Genomic DNA, 17,131 nt, shown 5'->3' on the forward strand with positions numbered 1-17,131 from the left:
ATTTACTTTATATCACATCTACAAGTTACCTGGTATTATAAGCATAAAACACGAAGTGCTCATATTTGACTTATAATGTAATTTTAGCCTCTTTGAAGGATACACTGTTTTATTGTTTTATGTTTTATTTTGAAAATATTAACCGGAAATAATGCTTTCACATTTAATATCGCCACTTTACTCCAACTGCCATCAGGACAGGAGGTAAGTCACACAGTACACTCGTTTGAAATGAATCTTAGTTAAGTAATATCGCCTCTTCAATGATTTTAGAGTAAAAATGTGAGAACATGAATATGTTTTTCTTTTGGGTAGCCGTTTACCGGCCCTCTACAGCGTTAACAACGTGTTCGTGGATCTGATAAGTGTCACCACCGGCTCCTGCGTCACAGTTTGCTTTCTGCCTTTTTTTTAATCAATAAACGGTTAAAATCCCATCTGTTTGTCACCGAAGTTAACGCTGTCACCCTGTGAGACTTATGCGGTACTCTTAGATTAAATCAGACAAAGAACCTTACAGATAATTCCCACTAACCTTTAATTTGAGCTAGTTTACAACCTAACCAGGCGCCATAACGGGTTCAAATTAAGGATATGTCTACTTTTCTTAAAAGACTCCCTAATGTTTTAATTGAACATTGAAAACGGGATTTCTTGTGAAAATGTTACCCAAACAGTAAAATGCTTCACTTAAAGACTCCTGTGGCTCTAAACTGGCCAGGCGTTTGTGAACACTTGTATGCTTGTTTTGATCACCTGGTCTTTAATGGGTCATAAAACCAGGTAAACAGAACCTCAGGTGAACAACACATCTAGTATACAGCATCACCTCCCATAGGATTTAAACAGCAGCCAGGTGCTGCTAATCACAAACACCCTATTAATGGATCATCACCTGCTCTATAAAAGCAGACGTTTGGTCAGTTTGTTGGTCTGGAGCATTCAGTTTCTCGTTAACACAATTATCGCTGCCTGTCACTCTTGGATAGGTTATAAAGTCATGTCCAAATGATCGTTCAGCAGTGAGAAAGATTATTCACAACTGGACTCCTGATTTTAAAGAAAACGTGCTTTCACTTTGTCACCCACTGTGGATAACTGAGTGGAGACTGATTTGATCACTTTAAACTAAAGTTGCAATAAAAAGGGTGCCTTGTTCTGTACATCATTGCACCAGATCTCCTCACTAAGATGTTTCTGGGTGAGCTGCTTTTGTTATTCAAGTGTTGTTTACCGCCCCCCCCCCCCCAAAAAAAAAGCTAAACTGCTCTTTAACCTTCACTTACATTGTTGCCAGGATCAGAGCTGCAGTCCTGCCATTTTCCTCTGTGTTCTTATAATTTTGTTGACATATAACCAGCGTTTAGCTTCGTGTTCGTTCAAACGCTACAATTAAAGCTGCTGGGATGTTATGAGCAAATATCAGCAGTTGTCAGGACTTGCAGCCCACATTCAGATTTAGAGACATCCGGTTCTAAATATGTAAATCTCGTCTCTGTGAACTGAAGCTTGTTCAGACCGAGTGCTCTGATCATATTTCTCCATCACCCACGCTGGTCAGCCGGGTCTCAGATTACTGTGAAAATTGTCACATTTCAGGACGACCAAAGCTGGAGTGCAGTTTTTTCCTTTACTCATTCTGGAAGTATAACAAGCAAACTGAATCTTTCTCCAGTAAATCATGGCAGACCTTGGCATCAAATCAGGAGACAAGGTGCTGTTGGTGTGGACTCAGCCGGCAGCGCCGGCAGCCTTGAAACAATATGCAGAAGAACTGGGTGCAGCGGTTGGTGCAGATGGAAAAGTGGCCATGGAGAACATGGAGAGAATATTACTGTGTGAGTTACTCTGCACCTGATATGTTACAGTCATCGATACTCTTATTCTATTTTTAAAGGCACAGTCTTCCTGTTAACACTGATTTATTCAGCTAAATAGAGACTTAAAGCTTCTTTCTGTTTAAACAGGAACTAGAAACACCAAAAGAGATGTCCCTAAAAAATGTTTCTTCATTAGATTGGAGTCTTTGAGGGAAATATTTCACATAGCAAGTTCCAGTTTTAAGAAAAATACACATTTATCGGCTCTGCAAATAAATAAGAAAGATGAAAATGCCATTTTACAGATTTTTACAGACCCTGCCAGTCAAAACAAATGATGGAAATTCACCTCTCTTGTCCTCTCCTCAGCCTCTCATGCAGCATCCACCTTCGACTGGGTGCTCTCCTGCCTTCTGGCTGATAGCTCCTCCATCCACAGTTCAGAGACTCTAGCAGAGATGGTCAGAGTGCTCAAACCTGGTGGCAAACTGGTCCTGGATGAACCAGTTACAGGTAAGAAACAGGGAGACCAGTAGATCAGATGTTCCTCTCTCCATCTGTGTTTTCCAGCTTCTTCTGAAAGAGTACGAGCTGTTCCCTTCCAATGTGTAGTTGAGGCGTGTTTACATGACACTAGAAGAAGATGAACTATATTGAGTGAACATGTCAGTTTGACCCAAATCAAGCCTTTCAAAGTCGGATCACTCCTGCATGTATATGCTCACTTTCCCTTAAATGAGCCTAAAGTTTGAGGGTATATTGCTTGTCAGACGCCTAAACATGTCGAAAATGTGACTGAAATCAGCCGTTAGGACTGCATGTCAGCTCATGGTCACTTTAAGCTTTTTCAGACTGTCGCTCTGCTCTAATAAAATCCTGATTATTTATTTATTTTATTTTATTTTATTTTTTTTAATTTTTTATAACCACATCTGACAAAGTCACCAGCAAGTATATTCAGCTGGCCTTACCGACATGATGATTTCTCACAGAGGAAATTAGACTACAGCAGACTTATAAGAAACACACACCTGGTGCGTTGGGTTCAGAGAAAGATGTTTGAACGTCATGTCTTCCAAGATGGAGCCACGTGATGTCAATTTAACGGAAAAGTGCCACACACATCATGCTTAACGCACACAAAAATCCCCTCAAAGTACAAAACTAGGCCTATTGCAGCCAGTCCCTGGCTGCCCTCTCCAGGGGAGAGTAGCTCCCCCGGTGTATATCCCCATACCCCTCTCCCTTCTGGCTCCTGTACACAGTACACACTCACACATGAAGGGTTTTGGGGGCGTGTGTGTTCGGTGGGGTGTAGTGGATGGGGCCATGTAGGTGGTCCCCTTTGAGTGCACTGTGTAGTTTAATTACACCTTAGACATTACTACTTATCAAACACACACTCACACACACACATTAGGTCTTGGGGGGTGGTTACACTGAGTGGCATCTGGTGGGCGGGGCTCTTTGGGTATGTAGGCTGCCCAGAGGGCCGCGCTCCCAGTTCTACAAGTTTGGCTGCCCCTCAATTTTAATCGCTCACTATTAGAAAATATTGAAGAGCCAGAAGGGTGAGGGGAGGGGTCTTCTTCCCACACCCCTGCTTCCTGGTTGCTGCTCGGGGCGGGAGGGGCCAAGAGGATTAATGAATTGTTCTGCTGGTTCGGGGTCTGTGGTGGCTGGGGGGCTGCTGGCCCCCTGGTGTGCCCGCTGCACTACACCCCAGCGGAGTCGAGGGAGGGAGGACGTGTGGATGTATGGGACGTGAAAGTGTGTGTGGTAATGATTTGGCCTGGATCTGGGACTTGCTGTCGCCTGGCCTGCCTGTGCTTCTCCCGATAACAATAACAATAACTTGTCTCTCATGTTGTCCCATATCTCTCCTGCACTTCCTGCTGACTGTATGGACATTGCTGCCTTAAAGAAATGCTGCTCATTCATAAATAATCTTTAATTACATGTTTCTACCTACAGAGTTACAGTGCTGGGTTTGGTTGTGGCTCTGCTTGTGTAACAGTGTGTTTGAGTTGTGTGTTTTTGTGTTACAGGCACAGAAGCTCAGAGTGTGAGAACTGCTGAGAAACTTACGTCAGCACTGAAGTTGTCTGGCTTCATTTCAGTGACAGAGGTGAGTCCAAAGTCTAAAACTTACCTCCGCAAGTATGAAAATAAAGAGTTCAATGTGTGTTTGCGTAATATGAGAACATGCATATTTACACTGGAAGCTACTTAAAGATGGCTGCTAATTACTGATCAGATATTTAAATATTAGAGGGAAATAATAAGCTCTACATCGGAGAGAAATTAAATGGAAAAACTTGAACCAAAACTAAGAATTTTTGAGCTGACGTACCAAGAGGAACTCGAGTGGAGGAAGAAGCTCTCAAGAAAATCCTCGTTAAGAAATACTGAAACTAACGAATGGTTTGACCTGGTGTCATATGTTGAGAATTCATGCTTTAAAGTTTTGTTTTTTCTCTATTTATTCAAATTAAAAGCACATCCTGACTTTAGTAGGAGTAAAGGGAAATGTCACCACCAGTTAAATCTCCTGCTGGATCTCTTTGTGCTTCCTCTCCGTTCAGGTGAGTAAAGCGGAGCTGAGCGCCGACGCGTTGAGCTCCCTCAGAGCAGCCACTGGTTACCAAGGAAACACCCTGTCCAGAGTCCGCTTGTCTGCTTCCAAACCCAACTACGAGGTGGGATCATCCAGCCAGATCAAACTGTCGTTCGGGAAAAAGACGCCCAAGCCAGGTAAGACTTGCAGTCCACTTCCCTCCTGTTTTCTGTCCCATCTCTTTATCCAGCTCGTGTGCACAGAGACATTTTTTTGCTCACAGTCCTGTGACAGTGTGTCCTGGGCTGTTTTCAGAGTCACGTGAAGCTAATATTTGATAAAAACCTCTGTTTCCAGAAGAGAAACCTGCTCTGGATGCCAACACTTTGAAGATGTGGACGCTGTCTGCCAACGACATGGACGACGACGATGTGGTGAGTTGCTGGTTTGGGTCTGTTTACTGACCATTTAGTCAAAATCGTCAAAAGTTCTGCAAAAAATTCTCCTTTGAGGGGGTTGAGTTTTCCCATGATGCAGTTGTCAGATCTCATTAATGTGCTGCTGCTGTCTGTAGGATCTGTTGGACTCAGACGCTCTGCTGGACGAAGACGACCTGAAGAAGCCCGACCCGTCTTCTCTCAAAGCTCCGACCTGCGGAGAAGGAGCCGCCAAGAAGAAGAAAGCCTGCAAGAACTGGTGAGGTCATTTAGGGAAGTGTGTTTTTAGATTTCAGACTACCGCCTCAACAGGAGAAACATCATTTTAATGCGTTTAAAGTGAGCTGTGAGTGTTTTTGATTTATTTACAAGTTACATTTGGATTAAAGTCTTTACCTGCACCAGATATAACTCGTTCTTCTTCTGCTTTTTACCCGGAGAAGCCTTTTAAAATGAATGTTGTACGTTTGTGCAGCACGTGTGGACTCGCTGAAGAGTTGGAGCAGGAGAGTAAAGGACAACAAAAAAACAACCTTCCAAAATCTGCATGTGGAAGTGTGAGTATACGCTTTGATCACCTTTCATGTAGTGTATCAGAAGGGAAACCAGAGGAAATGACCACCCCTGTTTTATCTGAGGCAGTGTTACCTTGGCGATGCCTTCCGATGTGCCAGCTGTCCGTACCTGGGGATGCCGGCGTTCAAACCAGGAGAGAAAATCGTTCTGGACAACAACACGCTGACGGATGCTTGAAACTGCAGGTTTCACAGCTCTGCTGCTCGTGCTTCCAGACATTACATTCCTTTCTTTTCCACCCAGAAGACTTTACAACATCTGAGATTAACCAGCCGACATCGCTGCTGGCAGAGATGAGCCTCCTAGTTTTCTGTTGATGCTCTCATTTAAGAGATTTAAATGAAACTTGGAAATGTGCACTCAAAATGTTTGCAATTATTCCGTGAATTTCCACATCAAAGATCTATGTTCAAACCGCCCATGAAGAGGTGGCGATGTCCACATTTCTGATGTGGGAAACGCTTACAGATCGATGTAAATCAACCTAAACAAAGCAATTGTGCACCTGTTGTCTCGTAGTGCGATAATGGAACCACACGATAACATTCAGGGTTTCTATAAAGCACTGAAGCTCACTTGTTTTTTAACTTTAAAGTTTCATTTAAACAGGCTCATTGAAGCTTATTTATGCGTATGAAGGCAAAGAAGAGTAATTTCACCCCATGTTTCTTGACATTATAATAAAATAAAGCCAGGTTATACTTGATGGTATTCCATTTATTTCACTGAATGTGCCAAACAGCCCTCTGTATGTTCTAGTTTTGGTGATTCTGCATCCTGAATAACTGAGGGCTGGTGTCCACATAAGAGTTCTCTGAACACTCTGAAAATCATCCCACGTTTAACCTCGACCAGGCCTGAAACACTTCTTCTACTGGTGTGGACACGGGCCCCGTCTTACATTTTAAAGGTAGCCTTAAAAGCTCAAACTGAATGCTTTTCTACATCAAAACTCTTGTAACTTCTTCATCTCATCCCTGATTGTCAGTTAAGTGCAGCGCTACACACGATTAGAAGTTTTTAATGAAGAGGGAAAAAAAAGGATGAGTCCTGCTTCTATTTCCTTGTTATTGTTGCTGTGTGGGTCGTGCTAACTCTGCACCAACAGTGAGGAGATGAATCATCACCTAAACGGTTATTAGAGTAAAATGCAGTAAACAAAATGGTCGCTTCAGGTGGCTGAAATGTACTTTGTGCCAGGCTGTGTTAAATAATTTGTGTAAAAATCATAAAGCAGAACTGTCCTTTAACAGCCTTTGAGATGCCACCGGTGCTCTGTTCTCCTACAACAACTAAACTGTGACACAAACAGAATCATCAATATAAAACTTTATAAAACACCTTCATAACAACACTGGGCTCTGATAGACAGACCCGTTCATTCAGGCACACCGTTGTTGATCTCTGGCTGTATCTGAAACGTCAAATATCCTGAAAGGAATTTTATCGCTGCGTTCTGGGATGCTTTGAATTTAAGTCTCAGCGCTGAAGCGCCGTCGGTCATGGGGATCGTGATGGTCACATAACGATTTCTCAAACATTAAGGAGTCAGAACATCAGACATGATGATGATAACAGCCACACATGTTAAATATGCAGCAATGGGCCGAGGTAACAGTCACGGTTGGCATCACTGAGTCGTGACGCTGAAGTCCATCTTAATGTCTCCTAATGTGGGTTCAAAGCTGAGGTGGTAAGTCACCGCGGCCCTGCCGTCACCTGAGCTCTCCCACGCCGACCTGAAGAAGTACACCCCCTGCTTCCTGTGCCGGCTCCACTCGCAGTCACCCTGCAGGAAAGACAAATAAAACAATCCAATAAGACTTCTGTGTCACCCTGGTATGTCCAACTTCATGGTGCCGAGTCCATTAAATGCACGTTAGGTTACACTATATGTAACTTTTCATACAAAACGTTTTATATATATATTTATGTGTGAACTACATGTTAAACCGGTGGTTTTGAGCTTAATGGGTTCATTTTAACATGACCTACTGTTGCAGAGTCATTCTTTCTGGCATGAAACTAATCATGCATCTACATCCTGGAATTAACAATAAAGGAAGCAATCGATAAAGAAAGGACCTGAGTAGAATTCCCAGGTCATGATAATCCTAAAATCATGAATAAGGGAAATTAAACTTCTTTAGACTTAACTGAAGAAGCCTTTTGGATGAGAGGTGAAACGAACCAAGAAGAAGAGGTCCAGTTGCTCAAATTAAAGCTCTTAAACTGAGTTTAACTTAATTTAAATAAACATTAAAGGAACATTACCACTGAATACCAACTACTAACAACAGCGTCTCTCACCCTCAGTGGGACAAAGCGTTACTGGGACAGTAAGAAAAGGCACAAAGGGAGTCAAAGCTCTAAATGAAGGCTGATACCTGCTCACTGATTGGTCCAGTTAGACCTGCGCTGACAGTGATGTCATCGGTTAGGTGGTATTCCATCCATAACGCAACACCGTGGCAGCGGCCCGCCCTGAAACAGATGTTTATGTAGATGGTTGATAACTCTACTCTGTCAAAGTGTGAAGAAAGAAATCTCCAATTTAAAAATGTTGCGTTTGAATAAAACAGTTTGAACTGTTACACATATAAAGACAATATAAAAACTGCACCTTGTAAAAGGAAGTGAGCCCTGGCTGCCGATTGGCTGCTGAGGCACGCTCTGTGTGAAGTCAAAGTTCATGACGGCGGTGGACTGAGTCAGAGCCCGACAGGGGTACTCCCACAGGGGGTGGGGCTCCGCCTCGCGGGACTCACGGAAATCTAGAGACCGCTGATGAGACAGAAGAGGCGAGTGGTTGTTAAATAAGACGTCTTTTCTTTCCAGTGAGCTCAAAAACCTGAAACTTACACAAGGAGGCGTTTCTGCTCGCCTTTATTCGTCTTCTATTGTATTTGTTTCATACTTTCTGCCCTCACGCTGGTATGTGTCGTGTTTTCGGGACAATAACTGAATTCATGAGCCAGATGTACAAACAGATTTGAGCTTAAGACGCAAACAAGAGCAGTTTAACTGAGATTTAATAGATTTAATAGATTTTGTGTTTAAATAAGTGTTTAGAAGCAGTTCAGATCCGTCTGATCAGTCATACAATTAAACTTCTCTTATTGTTGTTGGAAATGTGAATAGCATACATTTAAATCCAGCCTGATTCAGTTAAATGATTTATATTCCCCATTAAGAATGCCTCATTACTGACAGATGTTTAGTCTTTAATATATCAGTGAATCTACTGGAAGGAAAACCCCCGACAGCTTCCTGAAGATCTTTCTGCAGGTTTGTTTCATTTTCCTCTGCTTCCTTAACTGCAGTTAAGTTTGTGAACCTTAAAACATCGACCTCGTGACGCACATTCCCGGTTTAAAACTGTTCTAAACGTACCCGTTTTACCTGAGGACCAAGATACCACAGTTCATGACTAGTTTCCAGCCCTCTAACACGCCGCTCTGCTTTATAGTTGCTTGACATCTGTGTGGACGTTTGATGGCGTCTTTGTATCTGTATGGCTGTGCACGTGCACGTGCGTGTCCAAATGATCTCGTGCTACTTTGATATTCTCCAAACATCTCCCGCCTCACATATCAGCTCAGACGTGCACCGTTTTGCTTTAAAGAAGATATTAACATGCATGTACCTCTTCCTGTGTGTCTGATATTGGTATTTTCCCTCCTATAATGACTTTAAACACACTAACAGCAGACTTGAAGCTTTGCAGTGTGAAATAAGACTTCTTACTCCTGTAGAACACCTTTAGGATTAAAACATTTCCTTAAATTAAGCAGAACAGGCCGTTCAGCTATTCAATAAAACCTAATTTGAGACTTGATTTTGCTGATCAGATCGGACTCTTTCTCATCAATAGTTGGGGTTCATCAAGCTGAGATAGTTTAGCTTAAAGTTAAAAGTAAAAACATCCACCTGAAGACCATTATCTGAGTAATTCTCTCAAAATTCATCGAACAAAAGTCAGTTTTTCAGTTGAATAATTCATTAAAAAGCTAAGTTTTCTTTTGTTTATAGTCAGACATATTTTAAAAAGGTTCTTCATGAAGGTTAAAATAGATTTTACCTGAACCATTTCATCCATGGGAGTCACATCGAAGCCCTCACAGGTTCCACACGGCGCTCTTATCCTCCATAAATCCTGACAAACACGTTAAAGACAAAAACAAAGCTTTACTTTGAAACCTTTTCATGCAGCCTCCTCTCTTCTTCCAGCTGTTACATAAGAGTCACATCAAGCAACTAAATGAGGAGGATACGGGCCGAGAATCGCTTCGATTTTATATTTTTACATGTTTGCCACATTAAATGGACGTTTTAGTCTTATGTTTTAATTCCTGTGCACTGGAAAAGAAAACTAGTGACAGTGTGATCAGATTTATTCAGTAAAATTTATATCAAATCTGCTTACAGCTTTAAAATAGTTCCATGTAATCATTCATTTAACAGGAAAATACATTATTTAAATGCAAATTAAGCTAAATTTAAGACTAAGACTCTGAAATGATCGATAACTGCGTCCATCTGGGAGCTTTTATACAGAAGAAGGTTCCAGTTCTGCTTCAGAGCCAAACTTGGAACGATTCCTTTCTGTTTGGACCACAGCCCAGTAAAGCCAGTGCTACACACTTTACTGGTTCGGAGCCAAGAAGCACTGACATCAGGAGATGGTGAGGGGATCACTGAGACTAACTAGACAAAGCAAAATGTTTTGGGTCCAGATCCAGTGTTTCGTCTGCCTCCTCCAACAGAGAACAAGAAAAAACCTGCAGTGGAGGAACACGAGCTGTCGGTGTTTGTGAACGCTGCCCAATATTATGCATTAATCGCCATTTGGAGCTGGATTTTTAAACATTTTGCAGCTTTTTATGCTTTAATTCAGCTGGAGTTTGCAGACCCGGCTTGATACCGTGTGTAGTCGTCATTCATATATACCGGTTAGCGCTGCAAGAGGCGTTCACAAGCACAAACTAATGTTTAAATCAGCGTTTAAAACAGTTTTGGTGAAGGAGATGAGCCAAACGCTGTAATCTGAGAAGATAAGCCACCTCCCTGCACCAGCACTGGACTTTGGTCGAAAAGGGATTAAAACAGAGGTGTTTAAAGATAATACCAAATGTCTGACCTGGAACTCCACAGCCACCATGTGCAGGGAGGCAGAGCAGGGTAGGATGGTGGCGTCAGGTCGCAGGAGGCCTGCCAGGGCGCTGCGACAGTACCAGAAGAAGAGCGAGTGCCACGGCAAGAGGCTGGTGCTGAAGTATGGTTCACCCATCAGGACTGAGATCTGCGAGAGCCGCCCAACACTCACTTAATTAGATTATTAGTAAAACACGAGACACAGGTTATGTTGTAAAATAAGCTCCTTGTTAATCCTAACTTCAGAGGAACAGGTGAGGTGTTTCTCAAGTCCTAAATCTGGACAAAACAAACACTTTTAGAGGCTCAACCAGCTTTTTTTTTTTTTTAGAAACCATTCACCTTTCAAACTGGGAGATGAGACTCTGTCCAGTCTGAACATATCATGGTAAAGACTGGTAAAGTCTGTGGCCTCAGTATAAACCAGCTGGTTTAATCGTGAGCTCTGACAGCATTACCTGTTTCCCTCCGACATCATTACTGCTGAGCTGCTCGGGTCTGATCTCCAGCAGCTCGACGCCACCTTTCATGGAGTTAGCTTCCAACACCTGCAGAGAGAAAAGCGCTGCGTCTTCACTGTGTTCACATATAGTAACGTGCACGAGTTGATGCACTTTAGACTACTTTTAGCTGTGAAAACAGCAGTCTTCCAACCCTCATTTGGGTCTATTTCAGCGTAAATGCAGCAGGGATTTGACCCCCGGCCACATTATCTGGATGTGTTCATCCTGTTATCGCAATAAAATTGTTCTTGGTTATATCTAAATGTGTTTTTCTGTTTAAATCGAGGCAGCACATGTTGTCCTCACCAACCTGAAAAGATTCAGAGTCCATTCAAAAGCTACAACTTTGTGTCACATGTAGTTCCGTGTCTGTCCAGCAGGAGGCGACTGACAAACTTTAAAAGACTGATTAAATGATTAAACACAACCTGCTCATGAGTTGATCTCTTTAGCATTTATTCAGTTTATTTCCAAGCACAAAATTCTGATAATTTTGCTAAATATTTTCAGTTCCATTCACTGTTAAACTGAAGATAAAGCAGGGCATGCTTTAGGGCAGAGCTTCGAACAAGACGCTAGTTTAGCCATCTGAGGAAGCTGAAAGATTAAAATAACTCAACATTTAAAATAAAATGTACCAAACTTGGACTTTACCTGCTCGATAAGCAGTTTAGACATTCTGGAGTTTTCCAAACTGAACACCTGAGCGAAAGGACAGAAGAACACAGAGAAAAGTCAGAAAAACAATGTCTGGGTGTGTCGTTCACCTTGTAAAGCTGCAGTGTGTGACCACACGGCATAAAGCAGAGTACCTTCTCAGCTCCGAGCACACGAGCAAACACAGGAAGTAGACTGCCGTCGCTGACGGAGAGACAGACGCTGTCGTCCCTCAGGACCTGCAGTTAACAGCACGCTGATTAAACACACATGAACACGGTCTTGTATATGTGGTCGGGACGGTTATTTTAACTTACACTGCGCAGGGCGCTGACGTAGCTCTCTGTACGCCGCCTGTCGTTGAGTTCGCCGAAACGTGGCCGAGTCCAAACCAGGTGAGCCTGGCAGGTGCAACAAGGCCGAGAGGGAGGAGCTTCAGTCTGTGCATCCTGCTGGCTGAAACATCAACATGCAGACCATTTAGGTGGGGATATGGGCCAAATTCATATGAAAAAAAAACAGAAAAATTAGGAGGGAATTTAAAAAAAGGAACATAAATAAACACAAAGAGGGGAAATTATTACACGACTGTACAAACTCCACCTGTTAGACCGCAGGCTGTACCACAGACTGTAGTCATCATGGCACACCGTCAGACTGAGCTCGTCTCCTTCTGACACTCGGCTCTCCACAGGCAGGAAGTACACGCTCTGCATCCAGTGATCACGCCACTGAAACGCAACGTAATGAGAAGAGCGGCGGCTGTGGCGAACAAGGTCAGAGCTCAAAACAGCTGCGGAAACACTCACCGGGGCCGTCTTTGGCTGTGGGTATGTCCAGCTGGGAGCCATGCTGCAAACAATGCTTCCACCGGGGTCCATGTCCAGGTCCCACCAGGACAGGACGACCTGGGCCCGGCCGCCTGACTGGGCCACAAACTGGGAGGAGTGGGACTGGAGGGCACTGCTTACCGGTTTACTGAAGTCCACGCTGAAAGGGAAAGAGTGAGGAGGTGACTCACAGCTGAAGATGGAGCGTGACGAAGCAGAGCGTTCTTCTTCTGTCCTACCTGAACATGGTGCACAGAGGACTCAGAGCGGTGAAGCTGGCAGGAGACACCTGGCTCAGCTGGATGTCGCACACCGAGTGAGCTCCGGCACAGCGGCTGACGGCGGGTGGCGGGACAAGCCGAGCCCCTTCCACGTCCGCCGGCTGCAGCTGCGCCCAGCACTGCAGCAGCTCCGACTCCCCCAGCTGGGCGTAGACGGTGGCTCGGTGGGGCACAGCCTCACAGCCCTCCTGAAGGGGGGAACCAAAAAAAAACAACAACATTTTTAATCAAGTGCAAGTCAATTCCTTCTATTTAGTCTGAACAATCAAATATGAAACAAAGCAGCGGATACAACATTAAAGTGGCCTGTTTCAGCTTTACCCGTAGGAGCATTCCTGCTGTATCTCCACTATATAATCGCTGTATATACCCTATTATATATATATATATATATATATATATATATATATATAGACATCCAGTCTAAGAGGGTTTTAAATGTGTTATTGGTATGAAGTGGATTAATAGTTAAGTAAAAACCTGAGATAAGCCACAAGCTAATGAATAAGAGCTTTATAAATGAATAAAATTACCTTTAAGAGGCGATATTAAGTAATACTACAATAGGAAAGCAAAAAGTGGAAGAAACACAAGTTAAAGAAACAAAATCAGAACTTGTTTATCGGATCATGACCTGCCAGATTCCTCTTGTGATTCTTTCGAGGGACCCAACCTCCATTACACCAAACATGCTTATAAAGCCGTTCAAACCAGCTCAAACTGCGTTAATAATCAGATAATTTACAGAAGGTGTACTTTAAGTACAGAGATAATATAAGAGATCTTTTCTAAGCAGTGAGAACACTACAGATGGATTTCTGAGTGTGAAACACACACCTGGACCAGATTCTGATGAGCATGCTCATAGCTGGGCAGAGCTCCTTCACCTATCAGCTCGGTATCAAACAGCTCAGTGATCAGCACGTTGGCTTTCACCTGCATGTCTCCATCTGTTCAAAGCAACCACACACACGACGCAATGAGCTCACCCTGCAAGAGAAAACTCTGTTTTCATTAGTTCGTCACTTCTTTTTCCTTAAACTGCTCCATAAACAACAATAAATCAAAGACATATCTTAGTTATTTAACAATTATTCAAGAAACAAAAGAAAATAAGTCGGGTTTTGGAGTTGAAGTTGAATTAAATCAGTTTTGAGGTAAAAACTGCAAAAAGATTCAATTCTCTGCATTTCACTACGGAAGCCCGAAGACTTTAAAATTGAATAAATTTTAAAAACTATAAAACATAATCACATTTACGGAGACTTGATGCTTTTTGTCCATGTGTGAACAGAAGAATTCAGAAAAAAATGGGATGATCGACATAAAACTACAGCGATGAGTGTGTGTTGGTTCCGTCTGACCTGGTCCCACCGTCACGTCTGTCGAGTGCTTGTTGATAATCTTGATCTTGTCAGAGAAGCCGTTTTTCTCCACGATGGACAGAGCCGCCTCTGCCATGGGCTTAAAAACCTGTTCACACAAATCATAAAAGATTAAAACCAAGCAAAAGCTGAACTGATAAAAACTTTTCTGCTCTGGAACCTTCCCGACTGAAGGAAATGACCCAGAAATACTACAGAAAAGAGCTTAAATGCTTCCTGTAAGAGCTCCTTTAGCAAAGCCTACAACGGACCATCGTTTATGAAAGTAGGACATAATTCTGTCCCACAATTCATTGCGGCCGCAACTTTCATAGCAACGCCTGAGTGTTTTCATCCAGTATCCTAACTGTGACTCATGTAGATGAATTAGGAGGAGGAGGAAGTCTGTGACAACACTACGTTTCCATTCATCCATCCATCCATCATCTTCCGCCTATCCGAGGTCGGCTACAAACATCTGTACCTCCACGGCGTAGCAGAGGTCAGCTCCGGCAGTGACGGCCATCATGGACAGGAGGCCGGTTCCGGTCCCAATGTCCAGGACAACGACCCTCTCGCCACGAGCCTTTACTCTGGCTACGGCACCCCGGATGCCCTGATAGTACTTCTCATTCTGAAAAAAAAAAAAGGAGCAAAACATGAAACATTTGACAGATACAGAGCGAAGCTGGAGTACAGTTTTCAGCTCCACACTTTTTATTAACTTACTGTTTATTGGTTTTTAAAATCTGTGAGTTGTTGAATGTTCTCACTCGAGCACGAAGGCCAAAAGATTTGAAATCTGTTTAAACTCTTAGAGACTTAATTCATCCACCACTTATTTCACCCTAACAATACATCAAAATCTGTTTATGAACACACTGAAGGTGAGAAATAACACTACAGCTGCCAAAAACTCCCTCATATTACACAAACATAGCCTAAATCATAAGTTTGCTTTGACATTTGGAAGACAGACTCCTCCTGTGGTGTGACACAAAACTCTGACCTAAATGGGAAATATGTCATGGGTGTGCGAGAACAAGACCTAGCCTTTAAATTCAGTACATTCGCTCTATTTTTACTGGTCAAACTGAAAAGTACAAGTTTATTTTTGTAAGCCACAACCAAAAATACTTAAAAGTGACAATAATCAGGGCGTGAAAGGCTGTTGGAGAGCAGAAATGTCCATGGTGTTCTCACCCTATCGTGATCATGCAGCATGTCAGCGTAACAGGACCTGAAATACAAACCAAAACACCACGTTACGAACGACATCGACACGTCCAGTTTGTGTAAACTTACAGGATATAACAGAAACGTGGTGTCACCTCTGAGGTTTAAACTTCAACAACGCACTGATTTATTCTGTTTCAGCCGCTAAAGTCCAGAGATTTAACACAGATTACTTTTACGAATCCAGCCGAGTAGGACCAGAGCGTAAATAAGTCACCATTTTCAGCTGAATGCAGAAATAAATCTCAAAATTCACATGAGACTGTATGAGTTTTACATATTCAACTCTCCTGTCAGGACACAACACAACAAGAAAAACAAGATTATAATTTTTTTTTTTTTTAAACACGAAGAAAAACGATAGTTCGGCTCAAAAATCCCTGTTTAACTGCAGACATCAAATCCCATTTAAAGACTGAAAAAAATTTAATGTGTCACTTTTGTCTCACGTTTTATCTCAAAGTTTCAACTTCTTTACTCATAATTTGGACTTTGGCTAATTATTAATTTTTTTTTTAACAATTTCTACTTTTTCAGTCGCGATCTTAAATCGCGATTTTAAATAAAGGTTTTCTTGATTTATTTGCCGTCATGTTGTTGTTCTCATCAGTGCATCTGACGATTTATTATCAAATGCAGGAAAAACTGTCTCAAAAACTGTTTTTCTCCACAGGCTGTTAGACTCTTAAATATCTGAACTTGGCCCACAGAGATCCACAAGAACTGTGGAAAATATTTATGTATAAATGAAGGCGTTTTTAAGGCTTTTACCGTTTGTTCAACTTATTCATTGCTTTAGAATTGCACAAATGACAGAGACCGTTAACAACATCCATAATATACACTCCCCGGCCACTTTATTAGGTACACCTTGCTAGTAAAAGGTTGGACCCTCTTTTGCCTTAATTTTTCGTGGCATACTTTCAACAAGGTGTTGGAAACGTTCCTCGGAGATTTTGGTCCATATTGACATGATAGCATCACGCATTTGCTGCAGATTTCGCGTCTTAAAACAAACTAAATAAATGCAAACAGATCATCAAAGACCTCCTGACATGGCAGATCTGCCCACATCTATTTCTCAACCAAATTAGCTTAAAATGATGAGCTGCTCGCGGTTTGGCCAAACATACATATTTTATTCAGAGATGACTGATATTTCATGTTTATTTTTTACTATATAACTGACACCATACTAATATTTTAAAACCATCTTTGGAGGCTCAACTCTTTTTCTGAGAGCCTCACATTTCCGGATGTGCAAACTGAGCCGTCATGTCACCAGAGGAGCCGCATGTAACTAACGCCCCGCTCGCCTCACTGACTGCCCAGCAGCGTGGCTCTGGGCGCCGCCTCGTTAGCTCGGTGCTACCTGGCTATCTCCTGGTGGTAGTCGTACTCGTCGCTCTCCTCCACCCAGTCCAAAGCTCCGGTGGTCGGGTTCGCTCTCCCACAGAAGGTCTTCATCTCAGTTACAGGCCTCCAAAATGAGGTGTCCAGCGGGAAAAAAGCCGTTTAACTAGAACAAATCTCCACAAGGCTGAAAGTGAACTGGTTTACACAGAAACAGCGTTTCTCAGGAAGCCGCCATGTTGCCCAGTGACGTCACATACTCTTTTGATCACATGACATTAAATGCTCGAAAACTCGAGATAAAAGAGTAAAAGTGTGTTCAATATTAATTTTAATATAAGATATATAAATAACGATCCAAAA

General features: G+C 42.5%; 2 protein-coding genes across 2 annotated transcripts; one reads left to right on the forward strand and one right to left on the reverse strand.

Moving 5' to 3' along the window:
• Positions 1-144: 144 nt before the first annotated feature.
• On the forward strand, positions 145-6,096 carry ciapin1 (cytokine induced apoptosis inhibitor 1). Its single transcript, XM_072386569.1, has 9 exons — positions 145-204; positions 1,676-1,838; positions 2,190-2,333; positions 3,869-3,948; positions 4,406-4,574; positions 4,735-4,811; positions 4,952-5,073; positions 5,290-5,371; positions 5,457-6,096. Exons 2-9 carry the CDS (start codon positions 1,682-1,684, stop codon positions 5,565-5,567), a joined length of 942 nt encoding a protein of 313 aa, XP_072242670.1. The 5' UTR covers positions 145-204; positions 1,676-1,681; the 3' UTR covers positions 5,568-6,096.
• prmt7 (protein arginine methyltransferase 7) lies at positions 5,803-17,017 on the reverse strand. The gene is made up of 17 exons (XM_072386568.1): positions 16,788-17,017; positions 15,383-15,419; positions 14,664-14,813; positions 14,180-14,288; positions 13,653-13,765; positions 12,774-13,003; positions 12,514-12,694; positions 12,308-12,435; positions 12,022-12,160; positions 11,860-11,943; positions 11,702-11,749; positions 11,003-11,092; positions 10,531-10,692; positions 9,472-9,546; positions 8,014-8,174; positions 7,778-7,874; positions 5,803-7,179 (listed from the first exon to the last, which is right to left on the reverse strand). The coding sequence occupies exons 1-17, from the start codon at positions 16,880-16,882 to the stop codon at positions 7,021-7,023; spliced, it is 2,058 nt and encodes a 685-aa protein (XP_072242669.1). The 5' UTR covers positions 16,883-17,017; the 3' UTR covers positions 5,803-7,020.
• Between the last annotated feature and the right edge of the window lie 114 nt (positions 17,018-17,131).

This window comes from Leuresthes tenuis, unplaced genomic scaffold (genome assembly GCF_036924035.1).
Source record: "Leuresthes tenuis unplaced genomic scaffold, fLeuTen1.0.hap1 SCAF_5, whole genome shotgun sequence".
NCBI lineage: Eukaryota > Metazoa > Chordata > Actinopteri > Atheriniformes > Atherinopsidae > Leuresthes > Leuresthes tenuis.